General features: G+C 48.8%; 1 protein-coding gene across 1 annotated transcript; it reads right to left on the bottom strand.

Moving 5' to 3' along the window:
* Positions 1-291: 291 nt before the first annotated feature.
* Positions 292-21,509, bottom strand: hpf1 (histone PARylation factor 1). The gene is made up of 8 exons (XM_071408440.1): positions 21,379-21,509; positions 20,139-20,328; positions 15,719-15,905; positions 9,641-9,739; positions 6,192-6,345; positions 4,265-4,352; positions 2,019-2,191; positions 292-582 (listed from the first exon to the last, which is right to left on the bottom strand). Exons 1-8 carry the CDS (start codon positions 21,418-21,420, stop codon positions 448-450), a joined length of 1,068 nt encoding a protein of 355 aa, XP_071264541.1. The 5' UTR covers positions 21,421-21,509; the 3' UTR covers positions 292-447.
* Positions 21,510-22,424: the final 915 nt, after the last annotated feature.

Here is a 22,424-nt window from a genome sequence, read left to right as displayed (position 1 = left end):
AATGACAGACAGACAGGACCCAATAACAGACAGACAGGACCTAGTAACAGACAGACACAGGACCCAATAACAGACAGACAGGACCTAATGACAGACAGACAGACAGGACCCAATAACAGACAGACAGGACCTAATAACAGACACAGGACACAATAACAGTCAGACAGGACCTAATAACAGACAGACAGGACCTAGTAACAGACAGACAGGACCCAATAACAGACAGACAGGACCTAATAACAGACAACACAGGACCTAATAACAGTCAGACAGGACCTAATAACAGACATCTCTTAGAAATATAATCCTTTATTCCACATATGCACACACAGAGAGAGACACCACTGGTACCATTCAACAACAGCAGCACCAAAACAAGACTAATAAAAACACAGGTGGTCAAAGCTGACAACAATCCATCCTTCTTCTTCTCTCCCGTGGTTTTCTTCAGGCTGAGGTGAGTTGGTCCAGGTTGTCATGGGAACGGCTGGAGAGGTGAGCCTCCAGGATCTCTCCGAACAGGCCCCTCTTCAGCAGGCTGTAGGCCATGGGCAGCAGTTGTCTGATCACCTTATAGAAGTACTGGGGGACATAGGAAACTGAGGGTCAGACAGACACACAATGGAAGACAGGAAACTGAGGTCAGACAAACACACAACGGAAGACAGGAAACAGACACACAACGGAAGACAGGAAACAGACACACAATGGAAGACAGGAAACAGACACACAACGGAAGACAGGAAACAGACACACAATGGAAGACAGGAAACAGAGAGTCAGACAGACACACAATGGAAGACAGGAAACAGAGAGTCAGACAGACACACAATGGAAGACAAGAAACTGAGGGTCAGACAGACACACAATGGAAGACAGGAAACAGAGAGTCAGACAGACACACAGTGGAAGACAGGAAACAGAGAGTCAGACAGACACACAATGGAAGACAGGAAACTGAGGGTCAGACAGACACACAATGGAAGACAGGAAACTGAGGTCAGACAGACACACAATGGAAGACAGGAAACTGAGGGTCAGACAGACACACAATGGAAGACAGGAAACAGAGTCAGACAGACACACAATGGAAGACAGGAAACTGAGGTCAGACACACAATGGAAGACAGGAAACTGAGGGTCAGACAGACACACAATGGAAGACAGGAAACAGAGAGTCAGACAGACACACAATGGAAGACAGGAAACTGAGGTCAGACACACAATGGAAGACAGGAAACTGACACACAATGGAAGACAGGAAACTGAGGTCAGACAAACACACAACGGAAGACAGGAAACAGACACACAACGGAAGACAGGAAACAGACACACAATGGAAGACAGGAAACAGACACACAACGGAAGACAGGAAACAGACACACAATGGAAGACAGGAAACAGACACACAATGGAAGACAGGAAACAGAGGGTCAGACACACAATGGAAGACAGGAAACAGAGAGTCAGACAGACACACAATGGAAGACAAGAAACTGAGGGTCAGACAGACACACAATGGAAGACAGGAAACAGAGAGTCAGACAGACACACAGTGGAAGACAGGAAACAGAGAGTCAGACAGACACACAATGGAAGACAGGAAACTGAGGGTCAGACAGACACACAATGGAAGACAGGAAACTGAGGTCAGACAGACACACAATGGAAGACAGGAAACTGAGGGTCAGACAGACACACAATGGAAGACAGGAAACAGAGTCAGACAGACACACAATGGAAGACAGGAAACAGAGAGTCAGACAGACACACAATGGAAGACAGGAAACTGAGGTCAGACACACAATGGAAGACAGGAAACTGAGGTCAGACAGACACACAATGGAAGACAGGAAACTGAGGGTCAGACAGACACACAATGGAAGACAGGAAACAGAGTGTCAGACAGACACACCCCGTGGAGAACAGGTGTTGACGTGTGTGTGTGTGTGTGTGTGTGTGTGTGTGTGTGTGTGTGTGTGTGTCTGTGTGTGTGATCTGTAATAGTGAGAGCGTACGTGTGATCCGTAACAGAACAGGTCCATGCCCAGCTCCAGTCCCATGCCGTAGTCACACTCGTCGTTAGCGAACTGAACAAAGGTCATCATCTCCTGCAGCGGGCCGAAAGCCTTCATCCTGTCTTCATCACACCTGGCCTCCGCTATAGCCTTACACAGCCTCTTCAGACTCGCTACACACACACACACACACACACACACACACACACACACACCAGATAATATAGTAAATCGGGGGGGAGAGGACCTTACATAGTGTGAATAACATTTATTCTGAAAGTGTTTCTGAAACCTGTTCCACATTCCATTCAACTCCTCTTGGAGAGTTCTAGAGTATTCTACAGTGTTCTGGAGTGTTCTGGAGTATTCGAGTGGTTCTACAGTATTCTCCAGTGGTATGGAGTGTTCTGGAGTATTCGAGTGGTTCTAGAGTATTCTACAGTGGTATGGAGTGTTCTGGAGCATTCGAGTGGTTCTAGAGTATTCTACAGTGTTCTGGAGCATTCGAGTGGTTCTAGAGTATTCTACAGTGTTCTGGAGTATTCGAGTGGTTCTAGAGTATTCTACAGTGTTCTGGAGTATTCGAGTGGTTCTAGAGTATTCTACAGTGGTATGGAGTGTTCTGGAACATTCGAGTGGTTCTAGAGTATTCTACAGTGGTATTGAGTGTTCTGGAGTATTCGAGTGGTTCTAGAGTATTCTACAGTGGTATGGAGTGTTCTGGAGTATTCGAGTGGTTCTAGAGAGTTCTACAGTGGTATGGAGTGTTCTGGAGTATTCGAGTGGTTCTAGAGTATTCTACAGTGGTATGGAGTGTTCTGGAGTATTCGAGTGGTTCTAGAGTATTCTACAGTGTTCTGGAGTATTCGAGTGGTTCTAGAGTATTCTACAGTGGTATGGAGTGTTTGAGTGGTTCTAGAGTATTCTACAGTGGTATGGAGTGTTCTGGAGTATTCGAGTGGTTCTAGAGTATTCTACAGTGTTCTGGAGTGTTCTGGAGCATTCGAGTGGTTCTAGAGTATTCTACAGTGTTCTGGAGTATTCGAGTGGTTGTAGAGTATTCTACAGTGGTATGGAGTGTTCTGGAGTATTCGAGTGGTTCTAGAGTATTCTACAGTGGTATGGAGTATTCGAGTGGCTCTAGAGTGTTATACAGTGGTATGGAGTGTTCTGGAGCATCCGAGTGGTTCTAGAGTATTCTACAGTGGTATGGAGTGTTCTGGAGTATTCGAGTGGTTCTAGAGTATTCTACAGTGGTATGGAGTGTTCTGGAGTATTCGAGTTGTTCTAGAGTGTTCTACAGTGGTATGGAGTGTTCTGGAGTATTCTACAGGGGTATGGAGTGTTCTGGAGCATTCGAGTGGTTCTAGAGTGGTATGGAGTGTTCTGGAGTATTCGAGTGGTTCTAGAGTATTCTACAGTGGTATGGAGTGTTCTGGAGCATTCGAGTGGTTCTAGAGTATTCTACAGTGTTCTGGAGTATTCGAGTGGTTCTAGAGTATTCTACAGTGTTCTGGAGTATTCGAGTGGTTCTAGAGTATTCTACAGTGGTATGGAGTGTTCTGGAGCATTCGAGTGGTTCTAGAGTATTCTACAGTGCTATGGAGTGTTCTGGAGCATTCGAGTGGTTCTAGAGTATTCTCCAGTGGTATGGAGTGTTCTGGAGTATTCGAGTGGTTCTAGAGTATTCTCCAGTGGTATGGAGTGTTCTGGGGTATTCGAGTGGTTCTACAGTATTCTACAGTGGTATGGAGTGTTCTGGAGCATTCGAGTGGTTCTAGAGTATTCTACAGTGGTATTTAGTGTTCTGGAGTATTCGAGTGGTTCTAGAGTATTCTACAGTGGTATGGAGTGTTCTGGAGTATTCGAGTGGTTCTAGAGTATTCTACAGTGGTATGGAGTGTTCTGGAGTATTTGAGTGGTTCTAGAGTGTTCTACAGTGGTATGGAGTGTTCTGGAGTATTCGAGTGGTTCTAGAGTATTCTGCAGTGGTATGGAGTGTTCTGGAGTATTCGAGTGGTTCTAGAGTATTCTACAGTGTTCTGGAGTATTCGAGTGGTTCTAGAGTATTCTACAGTGGTATGGAGTGTTCTGGAGTATTCGAGTGGTTCTACAGTGTTCTACTTGTAGCCTTTGCATTGGGTTTATATTATAAACTAACTATGTTCTGGCCCACTGAGCTACCAAAAATATTGTCCCAAGGCCAAACCTAGTTGCCACTGTTCTAGAGTGTTCTAGAGTCTTACCGTCTGTCTCTGGCAGCTCCCGGTAACCAACATCATTCTTATCAACAGGCACCACCAGGCCTGCTCCATGGAACGTCTTGGTTACAACCTGGACATGGACAGGGGGCAGTTAGACTGTTACCTTCTAGTACCGTCTCAGTACGGGGGGTTACCTTCTAGTACCGTCTCAGTACGGGGGGGTTACCTTCTAGTACCGTCTCAGTACGGGGGGGTTACCTTCTAGTACCGTCTCAGTACGGGGGGGTCACCTTCTAGTACCGTCTCAGAACGGGGGGGTTACCTTCTAGTACCGTCTCAGTACGGGGGGGTTACCTTCTAGTACCGTCTCAGTACGGGGGGTTACCTTCTAGTACCGTCTCAGTACGGGGGGTTACCTTCTAGTACCGTCTCAGTACGGGGGGTTACCTTTTAGTACCGTCTCAGTACGGGGGGGTTACCTTCTAGTACCGTCTCAGCACGGGGGGTTACCTTCTAGTACCGTCTCAGTACGGGGGGTTACCTTCTAGTACCGTCTCAGTACGGGGGGGTTACCTTCTAGTACCGTCTCAGAACGGGGGGGTTACCTTCTAGTACCGTCTCAGTACGGGGGGGTTACCTTCTAGTACCGTCTCAGTACGGGGGGGTTACCTTCTAGTACCGTCTCAGTACGGGGGGGTTACCTTCTAGTACCGTCTCAGTACGGGGGGGTTACCTTCTAGTACCGTCTCAGTACGGGGGGGTTACCTTCTAGTACCGTCTCAGTACGGGGGGGTTACCTTCTAGTACCGTCTCAGTACGGGGGGGTTACCTTCTAGTACCGTCTCAGTACGGGGGGGTTACCTTCTAGTACCGTCTCAGTACGGGGGGGTTACCTTCTAGTACCGTCTCAGTACGGGGGGGTTACCTTCTAGTACCGTCTCAGTACGGGGGGGGTTACCTTCTAGTACCGTCTCAGTACGGGGGGGTTACCTTCTAGTACCGTCTCAGCACGGGGGGGTCACCTTCTAGTACCGTCTCAGCACGGGGGGGTCACCTTCTAGTACCGTCTCAGTACGGGGGGGTTACCTTCTAGTACCGTCTCAGAACGGGGGGGTTACCTTCTAGTACCGTCTCAGTACGGGGGGGTTACCTTCTAGTACCGTCTCAGTACGGGGGGGTTACCTTCTAGTACCGTCTCAGTACGGGGGGGTTACCTTCTAGTACCGTCTCAGTACGGGGGGGTTACCTTCTAGTACCGTCTCAGTACGGGGGGGTTACCTTCTAGTACCGTCTCAGTACGGGGGGGTTACCTTCTAGTACCGTCTCAGTACGGGGGGGTTACCTTCTAGTACCGTCTCAGTACGGGGGGGTTACCTTCTAGTACCGTCTCAGTACGGGGGGTTACCTTCTAGTACCGTCTCAGTACGGGGGGGGTTACCTTCTAGTACCGTCTCAGTACGGGGGGGTTACCTTCTAGTACCGTCTCAGTACGGGGGGGTTACCTTCTCGTCCCGTCTCAGTACGGGGGGGTTACCTTCTAGTACCGTCTCAGTACGGGGGGGTTACCTTCTAGTACCGTCTCAGTACGGGGGGTTCCCTTCTAGTACTGTCTAAGAACGGGGGGGTTACCTAGTACCGTCTCAGAACGGGGGGGTTACCTTCTAGTACTGTCTCAGAACGGTATGTTACCTTCTAGTACCGTCTCAGTACGGGGGGGCTACCTTCTAGTACCGTCTCAGTACGGGGGGGTTACCTTCTAGTACCGTCTCAGTACGGGGGGGTTACCTTCTAGTACCGTCTCAGTACGGGGGGGTTACCTTCTAGTACCGTCTCAGTACGGGGGGGTTACCTTCTAGTACCGTCTCAGTACGGGGGGTTACCTTCTAGTACTGTCTCAGAATGGGGGGGTTACCTAGTACTGTCTCAGAATGGGGCGGTTACCTAGTACTGTCTCAGAACGGTATGTTACCTTCTTGTCTCTCTGCTTCATGCCTTTGGTCTTCTGCTCCAGGGAAAAGCCCAGAGACTCCGCCCTCTCTCTTAACTCCTCCCCCAGGTTATCCAGAGCCCTGCCCCCTTCCTTACGCCCGCCCCTCTCCTTCCTCTTCCTACCCAGAAACAGACTGAAGGAGAGAGAAGAGGGGAGAGTTTGGCCAGAGATAGGAGGAGAGAGAGGGGGGTGAGGGAGGAGCGAGCGAGGGAGGTCCCGGTGAGGGAGGAGAGAGCGAGGGAGGTGACGGTGAGGGAGGAGAGAGCGAGGGAGGAGACGGTGAGGGAGGAGAGAGAGAGGGAGGAGGCGGTGAGGGAGGAGAGAGCGAGGGAGGTGACGATGAGGGAGGAGGGAGCGAGGGAGGTGACGGTGAGGGAGGAGAGAGCGAGGGAGGTGACGGTGAGGGAGGAGAGAGCGAGGGAGGAGAGAGCGAGGGAGGTGCCGGTGAGGGAGGAGAGAGCGAGGGAGGTGACGGTGAGGGAGGAGAGAGCGAGGGAGGTGACGGTGAGGGAGGAGAGAGCGAGGGAGGTGACGGTGAGGGAGGAGAGAGCGAGGGAGGTGACGGTGAGGGAGGAGAGAGCGAGGGAGGTGACGGTGAGGGAGGAGAGAGCGAGGGAGGTGACGGTGAGGGAGGAGAGAGCGAGGGAGGAGAGAGCGAGGGAGGAGAGAGCGAGGGAGGATGGAGCGAGGGAGGTGACGGTGAGGGAAAACAGAGCGAGGGAGGAGAGAGCGAGGGAGGTGAGGGAGGAGAGAGCGAGGGAGGTGACGGTGAGGGAGGAGAGAGCGAGGGAGGTGACGGTGAGGGAGGAGAGAGCGAGGGATGTGACGGTGAGGGAGGAGAGAGCGAGGGATGTGACGGTGAGGGAGGAGAGAGCGAGGGAGGTGACGGTGAGGGAGGAGAGAGCGAGGGAGGTGCCGGTGAGGGAGGAGAGAGCGAGAGATGTGACGGTGAGGGAGGAGAGAGAGCGAGGTGACGGTGACGGAGGAGAGAGAGCGAGGGTGGAGACGGTGAGGGAGGAGAGAGCGAGGGAGGTGCCGGTGAGGGAGGAGAGAGCGAGGGATGTGACGGTGAGGGAGGAGAGAGCGAGGGATGTGACGGTGAGGGAGGAGAGAGCGAGGGACGTGACGGTGAGGGAGGAGAGAGCGAGGGACGTGACGGTGAGGGAGGAGAGAGCGAGGTGACGGTGAGGGAGGAGTGAGAGCGAGGGAAGAGACGGTGAGGGAGGAGAGAGCGAGGGAGGTGACGGTGAGGGAGGAGAGAGAGCGAGGGAGGAGACGGTGAGGGAGGAGAGAGCGAGGGAGGTGACGGTGAGGGAGATGACGGTGAGGGAGGAGAGAGCGAGGGAGTTGACGGTGAGGGAGGAGAGAGCGAGGTGACGGTGAGGGAGGAGAGAGAGCGAGGGAGGAGACGGTGAGGGAGGAGAGAGCGAGGGAGGTGACGGTGAGGGAGATGACGGTGAGGGAGGAGAGAGCGAGGGAGTTGACGGTCAGGGAGGAGAGAGCGAGGGAGGTGAGAGCGAGGGAGGAGAGAGCGAGGGAGGTGACGGTGAGGGAGGAGAGAGCGAGGGAGGAGTCGGCGAGGGAGGAGAGAGCGAGGGAGGAGAGAGCGAGGGAGGAGAGAGCGAGGGAGGTGACGGTGAGGGAGGAGAGAGCGAGGTGACGGTGAGGGAGGAGAGAGCGAGGGAGATGCCGTGAGGGAGGAGAGAGCGAGGGAGGTGACGGTGAGGGAGGAGAGAGAGAGGGAGGTGACGGTGAGGGAGGAGAGAGAGCGAGGTGACGGTGAGGGAGGAGAGAGCGAGGGAGGTGAGGGAGGAGAGAGCGAGGGAGGTGACGGTGAGGGAGGAGCGAGCGAGGGAGGTGACGGTGAGGGAGGAGAGAGCGAGGGAGGTGACGGTGAGGGAGGAGAGAGCGAGGGAGGAGGCGGTGAGGGAGGAGAGGGCGAGGGAGATGAGGTGAGGGAGGAGAGCGAGGGAGGTGACGGTGAGGGAGGAGAGCGAGGGAGGTGACGGTGAGGGAGGAGAGAGCGAGGGAGATGACGGTGAGGGAGGAGTGAGCGAGGGAGGTGACGGTGAGGGAGGAGAGAGCGAGGGATGTGACGGTGAGGGAGGAGAGAGCGAGGGAGGTAACGGTGAGGGAGGAGAGAGCGAGGGAGGTGCCGGTGAGGGAGGAGAGAGCGAGAGATGTGACGGTGAGGGAGGAGAGAGAGCGAGGTGACGGTGACGGAGGAGAGAGAGCGAGGGTGGAGACGGTGAGGGAGGAGGGAGCGAGGGAGGTGCCGGTGAGGGAGGAGAGAGCGAGGGATGTGACGGTGAGGGAGGAGAGAGCGAGGGACGTGACGGTGAGGGAGGAGAGAGCGAGGGACGTGACGGTGAGGGAGGAGAGAGCGAGGTGACGGTGAGGGAGGAGAGAGAGCGAGGGAGAAGACGGTGAGGGAGGAGAGAGCGAGGGAGATGACGGTGAGGGAGGAGAGAGAGCGAGGGAGGTGACGGTGAGGGAGGAGAGAGCGAGGGAGGTGACGGTGAGGGAGGTGACGGTGAGGGAGGAGAGAGCGAGGGAGGTGACGGTCAGGGAGGAGAGAGCGAGGGAGGTGAGAGCGAGGGAGGAGAGAGCGAGGGAGGAGAGAGCGAGGGAGGTGACGGTGAGGGAGGAGAGAGCGAGGGAGGTGACGGTGAGGGAGGAGAGAGCGGGGGAGTTGACGGTGAGGGAGGAGAGAGCGAGGGAGGAGGCGGTGAGGGAGGAGAGCGAGGGAGGAGGCGGTGAGGGAGGAGAGCGAGGGAGGTGACGGTGAGGGAGGAGAGCGAGGGAGGTGGCGGTGAGGGAGGAGAGAGCGAGGGAGGTGACGTGAGGGAGGAGAGAGCGAGGGAGGTGACGGTGAGGGAGAACAGAGCGAGGGAGGAGAGAGCGAGGGAGGTGACGGTGAGGGAGGAGAGAGCGAGGGAGGTGACGGTGAGGGAGGAGAGAGCGAGGGAGGTGACGTGAGGGAGGAGAGAGCGAGGGAGGTGACGGTGAGGGAGAACAGAGCGAGGGAGGAGGGAGCGAGGGAGGTGACGGTGAGGGAGGACAGAGCGAGGGAGGAGCGAGCGAGGGAGGAGGAGGCGAGGGAGGTGACGGTGAGGGAGGAGAGAGCGAGGGAGGAGACGGTGAGGGAGGAGAGAGCGAGGGAGGTGCCGGTGAGGGAGGAGAGAGAGGGAGGTGACGATGAGGGAGGTGACGGCGAGGGAGGAGACGGTAAGGGAGGAGAGAGCGAGGGAGGTGCCGGTGAGGGAGGACAGAGATAAAAAGGGAGAAGGGATGGTGAGAAAAGGAGAATACGTCTTGATAAGCAATGTGAGTAATCTCTGCCACATCAACCAGTGGATTCTCTTGACGTTGTGTTAGTTTAGATGGTCCATGTGTTCCTCGTGTGTTAGTTAATGGAGGACACTCACTGGACAGCAGCAAACATGTTGTCCCCCATCGGCGTGATGGTACAGCCCTTCTTGGCTTCATTCTCCCCTAGGAACACAGGCAGGGAGTCCGGACTATCTCTGAAAAACAGAGGTGGAGATTAATATGGCCATGTTGTAAAGGGATGCTGTTCCTCTCTGTAACGGGATGCTGTTCCTCTCTGTAACGGGATGCTGTTCCTCTCTGTAACGGGATGCTGTTCCTCTCTGTAACGGGATGCTGTTCCCCTCTGTAACGGGATGCTGTTCCCCTCTGTAACGGGATGCTGTTCCTCTCTGTAACGGGATGCTGTTCCTCTCTGTAACGGGATGCTGTTCCCCTCTGTAACGGGATGCTGTTCCTCTCTGTAACGGGATGCTGTTCCCCTCTGTAACGGGATGCTGTTCCTCTCTGTAACGGGATGCTGTTCCTCTCTGTAACGGGATGCTGTTCCTCTCTGTAACGGGATGCTGTTCCTCTCTGTAACGGGATGCTGTTCCTCTCTGTAACGGGATGCTGTTCCTCTCTGTAACGGGATGCTGTTCCCCTCTGTAACGGGATGCTGTTCCTCTCTGTAACGGGATGCTGTTCCCCTCTGTAACGGGATGCTGTTCCTCTCTGTAACGGGATGCTGTTCCTCTCTGTAACGGGATGCTGTTCCTCTCTGTAACGGGATGCTGTTCCTCTCTGTAACGGGATGCTGTTCCTCTCTGTAACGGGATGCTGTTCCTCTCTGTAACGGGATGCTGTTCCTCTCTGTAACGGGATGCTGTTCCTCTCTGTAACGGGATGCTGTTCCTCTCTGTAACGGGATGCTGTTCCTCTCTGTAACGGGATGCTGTTCCTCTCTGTAACGGGATGCTGTTCCTCTCTGTAACGGGATGCTGTTCCCCTCTGTAACGGGATGCTGTTCCCCTCTGTAACGGGATGCTGTTCCTCTCTGTAACGGGATGCTGTTCCTCTCTGTAACGGGATGCTGTTCCCCTCTAACGGGATGCTGTTCCTCTCTGTAACGGGATGCTGTTCCCCTCTGTAACGGGATGCTGTTCCTCTCTGTAACGGGATGCTGTTCCTCTCTGTAACGGGATGCTGTTCCTCTCTGTAACGGGATGCTGTTCCTCTCTGTAACGGGATGCTGTTCCTCTCTGTAACGGGATGCTGTTCCTCTCTGTAACCGGATGCTGTTCCCCTCTGTAACGGGATGCTGTTCCTCTCTGTAACGGGATGCTGTTCCTCTCTGTAACGGGATGCTGTTCCTCTCTGTAACGGGATGCTGTTCCTCTCTGTAACGGGATGCTGTTCCTCTCTGTAACGGGATGCTGTTCCCCTCTGTAAAGTAGTAACCCCTTTCCTGTAGTAACCCCTTCCTGTAGTAACCCCTTCCTGTAGTAACCCCTTCCTGTAGTAACCCCTTCCTGTAGTAACCCCTTCCTGTAGTAACCCCACCTGTAGTAACCCCTTCCTGTAGTAACTTGTAGTAACCCCGTCCTGTAGTAACTTGTAGTAATCCCTTCCTGTAGTAACCCCTTCCTGTAGTAACCCCTTCCTGTAGTAACCCCTTCCTGTAGTAACCCCTTCCTGTAGTAACCCCTTCCTGTAGTAACCCCTTCCTGTAGTAACCCCTTCCTGTAGTAACCCCTTCCTGTAGTAACCCCACCTGTAGTAACCCCTTCCTGTAGTAACTTGTAGTAACCCCTTCCTGTAGTAACTTGTAGTAACCCCTTCCTGTAGTAACTTGTAGTAACCCATTCCTGTAGTAACCCCTTCCTGTAGTAACGCCTTCCTGTAGTAACCCCCATTCCTGTAGTAACTTGTAGTAACCCCTTCCTGTAGTAACCCCTTCCTGTAGTAACCCCTTCCTGTAGTAACCCCTTCCTGTAGTAACGCCTTCCTGTAGTAACTTGTAGTAAACCCTTCCTGTAGTAACGCCTTCCTGTAGTAATCCCCACCTGTAGTAACCCCTTCCTGTAGTAACCCCTTCCTGTAGTAACCCACTCCTGTAGTAACCCCTTCCTGTAGTAATCCCTTCCTGTAGTAACCCCCACATGTAGTAACCCCCACATGTAGTAACCCCCACATGTAGTAACCCCCACCTGTAGTAACCCCTTCCTGTAGTAACCCTTTCCTGTAGTAACCCCTTCCTGTAGTAACCCCTTCCTGTAGTAACCCCTTCCTGTAGTAACCCCTTCCTGTAGTAACCCCTTCCTGTAGTAACCCTTTCCTGTAGTAACGCCTTCCTGTAGTAACCCCTTCCTGTAGTAATCCCTTCCTGTAGTAACCCCCACATGTAGTAACCCCCACCTGTAGTAACCCCTTCCTGTAGTAACCCTTTCCTGTAGTAACCCTTTCCTGTAGTAACCCCTTCCTGTAGTAACCCCTTCCTGTAGTAACCCCTTCCTGTAGTAACCCTTTCCTGTAGTAACGCCTTCCTGTAGTAACCCCTTCCTGTAGTAACACCTTCCTGTAGTAACACCTTCCTGTAGTAACCCCTACCTGTAGTAACCCCTACCTGTAGTAACCCCTACCTGTAGTAACACCTTCCTGTAGTAACCCCTACCTGTAGTAACCCCTACCTGTAGTAACCCCTACCTGTAGTAACCCCTACCTGTAGTAACCCTTTCCTGTAGTAACACCTTCCTGTAGTAACCCTTTCCTGTAGTAACACCTTCCTGTAGTAACCCCTACCTGTAGTAACCCTTTCCTGTAGTAACCCCTACCTGTAGTAACACCTTCCTGTAGTAACCCCTACCTGTAGTAACCCCTACCTGTAGTAGCACATTCCTGTAGTAACCCATTCCTGTAGTAACTTGTAGTAACCCCTTCCTGTAGTAACACATTCCTACCTGTAGTAACCCATGTGTAGTAGGGTTATTACCTGTAGTAACCCATGTGTAGCAGGTTATTACCTGTAGTAACCCATGTGTAGTAGGGTTATTACCTGTAGTAACCCATGTGTAGCAGGTTATTACCTGTAGTAACCCATGGGTAGTAGGGTTATTACCTGTAGTAACCCATGTGTAGCAGGTTATTACCTGTAGTAACCCATGTGTAGTAGGGTTATTACCTGTAGTAACCCATGTGTAGTAGGGTTATTACCTGTAGTAACCCATGTGTAGCAGGTTATTACCTGTAGTAACCCATGGGTAGTAGGGTTATTACCTGTAGTAACCCATGTGTAGTAGGGTTATTACCTGTAGTAACCCATGTGTAGCAGGTTATTACCTGTACTAACCCATGTGTAGTAGGGTTATTACCTGTAGTAACCCATGTGTAGTGGGGTTATTACCTGTAGTAACCCATGTGTAGTAAGGTTATTACCTGTAGTAACCCATGGGTAGTAGGGTTATTACCTGTAGTAACCCATGTGTAGCAGGTTATTACCTGTAGTAACCCATGTGTAGTAGGGTTATTACCTGTAGTAACCCATGTGTAGTAAGGTTATTACCTGTAGTAACCCATGTGTAGCAGGCTGTCTCCAGTCCTTTGCAGTAGGGTTATTACCTGTAGTAACCCATGGGTAGTAGGGTTATTACCTGTAGTAACCCATGTGTAGTAGGGTTATTACCTGTAGTAACCCATGTGTAGTGGGGTTATTACCTGTAGTAACCCATGTGTAGTAGGGTTATTACCTGTAGTAACCCATGTGTAGTGGGGTTATTACCTGTAGTAACCCATGTGTAGTAAGGTTATTACCTGTAGTAACCCATGTGTAGTAAGGTTATTACCTGTAGTAACCCATGTGTGGTAGGGTTATTACCTGTAGTAACCCATGTGTGGCAGGGTTATTACCTGTAGTAACCCATGTGTAGTAGGGTTATTACCTGTAGTAACCCATGGGTAGTAGGGTTATTACCTGTAGTAACCCATGGGTAGTAGGGTTATTACCTGTAGTAACCCATGTGTAGCAGGTTATTACCTGTAGTAACCCATGTGTAGTAGGGTTATTACCTGTAGTAACCCATGTGTAGTAAGGTTATTACCTGTAGTAACCCATGTGTAGCAGGCTGTCTCCAGTCCTTTGCAGTAGGGTTATTACCTGTAGTAACCCATGGGTAGTAGGGTTATTACCTGTAGTAACCCATGTGTAGTAGGGTTATTACCTGTAGTAACCCATGGGTAGTAGGGTTATTACCTGTAGTAACCCATGGGTAGTAGGGTTATTACCTGTAGTAACCCATGGGTAGTAGGGTTATTACCTGTAGTAACCCATGTGTAGCAGGTTATTACCTGTACTAACCCATGTGTAGTAGGGTTATTACCTGTAGTAACCCATGTGTAGTGGGGTTATTACCTGTAGTAACCCATGTGTAGTAAGGTTATTACCTGTAGTAACCCATGTGTAGTAGGGTTATTACCTGTAGTAACCCATGTGTAGTGGGGTTATTACCTGTAGTAACCCATGTGTAGTAGGGTTATTACCTGTAGTAACCCATGTGTAGTGGGGTTATTACCTGTAGTAACCCATGTGTAGTAAGGTTATTACCTGTAGTAACCCATGTGTAGTAAGGTTATTACCTGTAGTAACCCATGTGTGGTAGGGTTATTACCTGTAGTAACCCATGTGTGGCAGGGTTATTACCTGTAGTAACCCATGTGTAGTAGGGTTATTACCTGTAGTAACCCATGGGTAGTAGGGTTATTACCTGTAGTAACCCATGTGTAGCAGGTTATTACCTGTAGTAACCCATGTGTAGTAGGGTTATTACCTGTAGTAACCCATGTGTAGTAAGGTTATTACCTGTAGTAACCCATGTGTAGCAGGCTGTCTCCAGTCCTTTGCAGTAGGGTTATTACCTGTAGTAACCCATGGGTAGTAGGGTTATTACCTGTAGTAACCCATGTGTGGTAGGGTTATTACCTGTAGTAACCCATGTGTAGTAGGGTTATCACCTGTAGTAACCCATGTGTAGCAGGGTTATTACCTGTAGTAACCCATGTGTAGTAGGGTTATTACCTGTAGTAACCCATGTGTAGCAGGCTGTCTCCAGTCCTTTGCAGTAGGGTTATTACCTGTAGTAACCCATGGGTAGTAGGGTTATTACCTGTAGTAACCCATGTGTGGTAGGGTTATTACCTGTAGTAACCCATGTGTAGTAGGGTTATCACCTGTAGTAACCCATGTGTAGCAGGGTTATTACCTGTAGTAACCCATGGGTAGCAGGGTGTCTCCAGTCCTTTGCAGTAGGGTTATTACCTGTAGTAACCCATGTGTAGCAGGGTTATTACCTGTAGTAACCCATGTGTAGCAGGCTGTCTCCAGTCCTTTGCAGTAGGGTTATTACCTGTAGTAACCCATGGGTAGTATGGTTATTACCTGTAGTAACCCATGGGTAGTAGGGTTATTACCTGTAGTAACCCATGGGTAGTAGGGTTATTACCTGTAGTAACCCATGTGTAGCAGGGTTATTACCTGTAGTAACCCATGTGTAGCAGGGTTATTACCTGTAGTAACCCATGTGTAGCAGGGTTCTTACCTGTAGTAACCCATGGGTAGTAGGGTTATTACCTGTAGTAACCCATGTGTAGCAGGGTTATTACCTGTAGTAACCCATGTGTAGTAGGGTTATTACCTGTAGTAACCCATGTGTAGCAGGGTTATTACCTGTAGTAACCCATGTGTAGTAGGGTTATTACCTGTAGTAACCCATGTGTAGCAGGGTTATTACCTGTAGTAACCCATGGGTAGCAGGTTATTACCTGTAGTAAACCATGTGTAGCAGGGTTATTACCTGTAGTAACCCATGGGTAGTAGGGTTATTACCTGTAGTAACCCATGTGTAGCAGGGTTATTACCTGTAGTAACCCATGTGTAGCAGGGTTATTACCTGTAGTAACCCATGTGTAGTAGGGTTATTACCTGTAGTAACCCATGTGTAGTAGGGTTATTACCTGTAGTAACCCATGTGTAGCAGGGTTATTACCTGTAGTAACCCATGTGTAGCAGGGTTATTACCTGTAGTAACCCATGTGTAGCAGGGTTATTACCTGTAGTAACCCATGTGTAGCAGGTTATTACCTGTAGTAACCCATGTGTAGCAGGGTTATTACCTGTAGTAACCCCTGTGTAGTAGGGTTATTACCTGTAGTAACCCATGTGTAGCAGGCTGTCTCCAGTCCCTTGCAGTACGGTCTGGTACTCCGGAGGGTCGTAGAAGTACCTCCAGTGTAGGTGGTAGTTGGGCTGGGGATTGGCCGAGCTACGGTGGGCCTCCGCCAGGATGTCAAACGGGCCAACCAAGCTCACACCCAGGATTTCCTTCAGTGCGTCTAGAGAGGGGAGGAGAACGATATGTGGTAAATATGATCCTAAGATAGCGTGTTTCAGGCTGTTGAATGCTAATAAGATAGCGTGTTTCTATGTGTTTCAGGCTGTTGAATGCTAATAAGATAGCGTGTTTCTATGTGTTTCAGACTGTTAAATGCTAATAAGATAGCGTGTTTCTATGTGTTTCAGGCTATTGAATGCTAATAAGATAGCGTGTTTCAGGCTGTTGAATGCTAATAAGATAGCATGTTTCTATGTGTTTCAGGCTATTGAATGCTAATAAGATAGCGTGTTTCAGGCTGTTGAATGCTAATAAGATAGCATGTTTCTATGTGTTTCAGGCTGTTGAATGCTAATAAGATAGCGTGTTTCCATGTGTTTCAGCCTGTTGAATGCTAATAAGATAGCGTGTTTCCATGTGTTTCAGCCTGTTGAATGCTAATAAGATAGCGTGTTTCCATGTGTTTCAGGCTGTTGAATGCTAATAAGATAGCGTGTTTCAGGCTGTTGAATGCTAATAAGATAGCATGTTTCTATGTGTTTCAGGCTGTTGAATGCTAATAAGATAGCGTGTTTCCATGTGTTTCAGGCTGTTGAATGCTAATAAGATAGCGTGTTTCTATGTGTTTCAGGCTGTTGAATGCTAATAAGATAGCGTGTTTCTATGTGTTTCAGGCTGTTGAATGCTAATAAGATAGCGTGTTTATGTGTTTCAGGCTGTTGAATGCTAATAAGATAGCGTGTTTCTATGTGTTTCAGACTGTTGAATGCTAATAAGATAGCGTTTTTCAGACTGTTGAATGCTAATAAGATAGCGCGTTTCAGACTGTTGAATGCTAATAAGATAGCGTGTTTCAGACTGTTGAATGCTAATAAGATAGCGTGTTTCAGACTGTTGAATGCTAATAAGATAGCGTGTTTCAGACTGTTGAATGCTAATAAGATAGCGTGTTTCAGACTGTTGAATGCTAATAAGATAGCGTTTTTCAGACTGTTGAATGCTAATAAGATAGCGTGTTTCAGACTGTTGAATGCTAATAAGATAGCGTGTTTCAGACTGTTGAATGCTAATAAGATAGCGTTTTTCAGACTGTTGAATGCTAATAAGATAGCGTGTTTGTCACGGCTCCTCCTCTGCCTGCAGTTCCTCCTGCAGGCAGAGGGTCGTTAGTGATTGGAGCCACCTGGGCTCAGGGTATAAAACTGCTTCACTAATCACCTCTCTCTGCTTCTCCAGGTATGATCCTGTTTTGTTTGTTCCTTTGTAGTTTTGCATAGTTTTCACTCAGTCATGTTCACACACACAGATTCACGCATCCATGCACTTTACATACACCTTACATTACGATACTTCCACACCTCATTCCTTTTTCTTAGTTTAAAGTTAATAGTTTTGTCTATAATAAAGAACATTTTTAATTGGCCTATACCTGTTGTTCGTGTCCCCTCACTTTTGTCACAGGCTATGAGCCGGCTTGTGACAAGTGGGGGCTCATCCGGGATAGTAGTAAACTTGGGTTAGTTTAGTTCAGATTGCCTGATATTTTTTTGTTTGAGGGGATGTTTTGTTTGGGCCAACTTTGTTGAAGAGAGCGTTGAGAGCCATTGTGTTCTTTTGGTTCAGTTAGCTTGGTAGCTAAGCAATTCACTCTGGGTTTTTCTGGGTTTTTGTTCAGGTGGGAGTCCTCTCCTGTTCAGGCTTATCAGCAAGTGTCAATAGGAGGCTCGTGGTGTTTCTGTTTTAGGTGGCAGTGAACGTGGGTAGAGCATCCCTTTTCCCTTTTCCCCTACATCGGCTCGGGAGCACCTCCGTGGTTATGGGGAGGGGGCCGCCAGTTTCTGGTTGTCTTTTCCACTCCACTGGTTTTGTGTGCATAAAACCCCACCACATGTGACTGCACATAGACCAGAGCCAGTTAGTTAGTTGTTTTTGGAGGATTAGTGGGGTGTGGCTCCTGTCCTTGAACCCAGACTGACAGCAGGTGAGTTGTGTGTTTTTTTTTTAGCATTTGTAATAGTTGTATTGGTTGAGGAGAATGTCTTCCATTTTGAGTAGTTTTGTTCAAGCTCCTTCCGAGGTAGCCTTAGAGTTGTGTACTAAGGAGCAGTTCATTGAAATTGCTGAACATGATCAGATTGAGATTGTTGATTAAAAAAAAATTAAAGAGACTGTTAAAACTAGCTTAAAGCAGGGTCTTAGGGAAATGGGTGTTTTTGGGGGTCAGACTGCTAGTCGTGAGGGTGCAAGTTTTCAGTCTAGCCCTTCATTAACTTTAGAGCAGCAGAGGGAGCTGTTGCAAACGCAGTTAGAGAGAGAGAGATTGATAAACGCTAATAGACCAGAAAGACTACCACAGTTTGATGTTTCACAGAATCTTCGTTTGTTGCCTAAATTTGATGAGTCAGATCCAGACACATACTTTGCTTTATTTGAGCGTATTGCGGAAGCTTGGTCAGATTTGGACATGACTATGTTGTTGCTATGTGTACTTACAGGTAAAGCACGTGAGGCTTTTGCAGCACTGAGTGTAGCTGACAGTAAAGTGTTTTTGCTAAAGTTAAATCAGCAGTTCTGAAGGTCTACGAGCTGGTGCCAGAGGCATATCGTCAACGTTTTCCTTACAGGAAAAAGTTAGATTCACAAACCTATTCTGAGTTTGTTTGTGATTTGACTACTGCATTAAAATCGTTGGTGTACAGCTTCGGAAGTTAGTACTTTTGAGGGTCTAATTTGATTGTGTTAGAACAGTTCACGAATTCTGTGTCTGACCAGGTTGCTACATACACGAATGAACGTAAAGTGAAGTCTCCAAGTGATGCAGCAATCCTTGCAGATGAGTACAGGCTAACACATAAAAGCCATTTTTGAGTCAAACGGTGACATGTACCATAAAACTAACTTTACTCCTAGAAATAGTAGGTCACCTTTTTTTTTTGAGCTTCTTTTCCAAAGGCCTCAGCAGACGTTTGGGTCTGGAGGACTTAAAGCACCGGTTAATGCTAATACCTGTCGCTACTGTTTAGTTGAAGGACATTGGAAGAAAGATTGTTCTCGGCTTCATTCAAAAACAGTCAGGTCAAGTTAAGGGGCAGAGTTTTCACTTTGAAAAAATAGCGTGCCCAATTTCAACTTCCTTCTACTCATCCCCAGAATATAAGATATGCATATTATTAGTAGATTTGGATAGAAAACACTCTGAAGTTTCTAAAACTGTTTGAATCGTGTCTGTAAGTATAACATAACTTATGTAACAGGCAAAACCCTGAGGACTAACCATTTATTTTTTTATGTCACTGTCTGTTCAATGGGTTTTCATTGGTATACAACATTTTTGATCACCCTGTTCTCAGTTCCTACTGCTTCCACTGGATGTCACCAGTCTTAGGAAAAAGGTCAAGGATGTGCACTGAAGAAGAAGGCCATCAGGAAGTAGAGTTGCTGTGATGGCAGCTCCTGTTACAGCCTCTGACCACCAGGGGGAGCTGTTTCAGCCACTAGTTGAGTTTGATTCTCAGTCTTCCCGCTGTGATTTTTTTCAGCCTTTATTTCAGATGGTGTAGTGTCCCTGGTAGACGGCAACCACAATGTTTCAATCAAGATCTTAAAGAGACACTGGAGCTTCAGATTATTTTATTCTGGAATCTGTTTTGCCGTTCTCTAAAGAGTCTGATACTGGCCGTTGTGTAATGGTATGTGGTATGGGTTTAGTTCCATTCTCCTGTCCTTTACATGAAGTTACCCTAAAATGTGGTCTAGTAGAGGGTGATGTAGATGTTGGGGTTAGACCCCAGTTGCCAACTGTGTTCACTGACCCACAACCCACTTGTTCTTCTGAGGTCCCTGCAAAAATCCAAACCAGCGCCTGATGCGTTGGGCTTTGTTCTTGCAACCATTCAACCTTGATATTAGACACATTAGTGGTAAGGATAATATCATTGCTGATGGCTCTGTCCCGTGCTCCTTTAACCTAGCTTGTGTCTTTTCTCTGCTGACCCCTACGGGCTGTCTGCGCCTCTTTCCTCTTAAATTGCTCCCCAGGTACCAGGGCTGCTGAGTTTGAGGGGCGGACAGTCAGCTGGGGGTTGTCGGGGCTGGTTGTGAGTGAGTAACCTACCACGGGGGTTGTCGGGGCTGGTTGTGGGTGGGTAACCTACCACGGGGGTTGTCGGGGCTGGTTGTGGGTGGGTAACCTACCACGGGGGTTGTCGGGGCTGGTTGTGGGTGGGTAACCTACCACGGGGGTTGTCGGGGCTGAGCCAAGAGCAGAAGTCCCAGAACAGATAGAAGTCTTCGGGCATCCTCAGCTTATAGAGTCTCTCCACCTCCTCCCTCAGTCGGGCCGGCACCTCAGCAGTAGTCGGTCCTGCTGTCGGCTCCTCCGGCCGGGCTTTCTTCTTCGACTCCCCGTCGGCAGAATCTGACTCCTAAAGAAGAAGAACAGTTGGTGAAATTTCAGTTCGCTAGCTGGCGAAAACAGTTGACGACATGACAGCTGGTTCAGTCATGTTTTGAAGATGCGGTTTCGATAACCGGGTGTATTCATTAGACACCAAACTGAATAAACAGACTGGAGAAAGGGGGAGGGACGACCGGGGTCACGTTTAGTTGCAGATATAAAGAAGATGTGATTACTTATTCTAACATGTCAGAGGCATTTTTTAAATTCTTCTATTTAACCAGGTAGGCCAGTTGAGAACAAGTTCTCATTTACAATTGCGACCTGGCCAAGATAAACGCAAAGTAGTTCGACACAAACAACAACAGAGTTACATAGAATAAACAAGCATACAGTCAATAATACAGTACAAAAATAAGTCTATATTCAATGTGAGCAAATGAGGTGAGATAAGGGAGGTAAAGCAATAAATAGGCCATGGTGGCGAATTAAATACAATATAGCAAGTAAAACACTGGAATGGTTGATTTGCAGTGGAAGAATGTGCAAAGTAGGGATAGAAATAATGCATGTTTGTTCTACATAACCTATTTCTATCTGAATGTTCCAAAAACATTGAGTCCTGCTGAACGCGCCCCTGGATTACAATAAGTTTTCCGTTGCAAATCGTTTTGCCTACGGTGTGTCCTAATGAACGTTACCCAGAGCAGATCGCTCTGCAAAAAGCCGATGGGTATACTGTCAATGGACGGTAACTTGGTTAGCAGCTTGTTAGCTAGTTATAGTAATATAATGATCTGGCTACTATATCTTGGGAAAACAGTAATATAACCGAAGCTAACTGCAACAAACAATAAATATTTGGAGAAACGTTTAGTTTGTTAGTTAGCTAGCACAAAGCACGACCAATAAGCTAGCTAAGACAGCCATGGAGATGCCATAGTGGCCCATCCGTGCTTTGTAACGCAAAAGACAAAATATTCCACCTGCTGCATAACTCGCTGGCTAAAACCATCCTATCATTGCTCCGACAAATATATCGCTTGTAAGTCTGCTGGCTTTATGGGTCTGACAATACCTGGGGAGTAGATTTAGTTTTTCGTTTTCCGCGCCCTGTCATATTTTTCCTCCTCTCCGTTCGACAGCAAACAAGCACACAGCGGTGTAAGCTAACGACAACACATTTGGACTTCTGCCATTGGGAAGTAATGTACAGCGCCATCTAGAGGAGCGGAGTACGCATTGCGTCCCAGAGATCCATAGCAGAGACAAGTGGTGGGAAAAAGTACCCCGTTGTCATACTTGAGCAAAAGTAAAGAAACCTTAATAGAAAATGACTCAAGTAAAAGTGAAATTAACCCAGTAAAATACTACTTGAGTAAAAGTCTAAAAGTATTTGGTTTTAAATATACTTAAGTATCAAAAGTATGAATAATGTAAAATGTCTTATATTAAGCAAACCAGATTGCACAATTTTCCTTTTTTTCATGTACAGATAGCCAGGGTTACACTCCAATACTCAGACATAATTTACAAATGAAGCATTTGTGTTTAGTGAGTCCTTCAGATCAGAGGCAGTAGGGATGACCAGGGATTTTTATTTAATTTATTTATTATACCGTTATTTTACCAGGTAAGTTGACTGAGAACACGTTCTCATTTGCAGCAACGACCTGGGGAATAGTTACAGGGGAGAGGAGGGGGATGAATGAGCCAATTATAAACTGGGGATTATTAGGTGACCATGATGGTTTGAGGGCCAGATTGGGAATTTAGCCAGGACACCAGGGTTAACACCCCTACTCTTACAATAAGTGCCATGGGATCTTTAATGACCTCAGAGAGTCAGGACACCCGTTTAACGTCCCATCCGAAAGACGGCACCCTACACAGGGCAGTGTCCCCAATCACTGCCCTGGGGCATTGGGATATTTTTTAGACCAGAGGAAAGAGTGCCTCCTACTGGCCCTCCAACACCACTTCCAGCAGCATCTGGTCTCCCATCCAGGGACTGACCAGGACCGACCCTGCTTAGCTTCAGAAGCAAGCCAACAGTGGTATGCAGGGTGGTATGCTGCTGGCATGTTCTCTGTTTAGTGAGTCCTCCAGATCAGAGGCAGTAGG

This window comes from Salvelinus alpinus, chromosome 6 (genome assembly GCF_045679555.1).
Source record: "Salvelinus alpinus chromosome 6, SLU_Salpinus.1, whole genome shotgun sequence".
In the NCBI taxonomy this organism is placed as follows: Eukaryota; Metazoa; Chordata; class Actinopteri; order Salmoniformes; family Salmonidae; genus Salvelinus; species Salvelinus alpinus.
Note: the sequence above shows the minus strand (reverse complement) of the source record. Positions and strands in the feature narration are given on the sequence as shown.

What these genes read in the sequence shown, in the direction of transcription:
- hpf1 (XM_071408440.1), bottom strand. Translation starts at nt 21,420, where the DNA reads ATGACAGGGCGCGGAAAACGAAAAACTAAATCTACTCCCCAG. An exon ending in CAGCCCCGACAACCCCCGTG is followed by an intron (nt 15,906 to 20,138) that starts GTAGGTTACCCA and finishes TCCCCTCTCTAG; the next exon opens with ACGCACTGAAGGAAATCCTG. An exon ending in TGTTCTGTTACGGATCACAC is followed by an intron (nt 583 to 2,018) that starts GTACGCTCTCAC and finishes TATGTCCCCCAG; the next exon opens with TACTTCTATAAGGTGATCAG.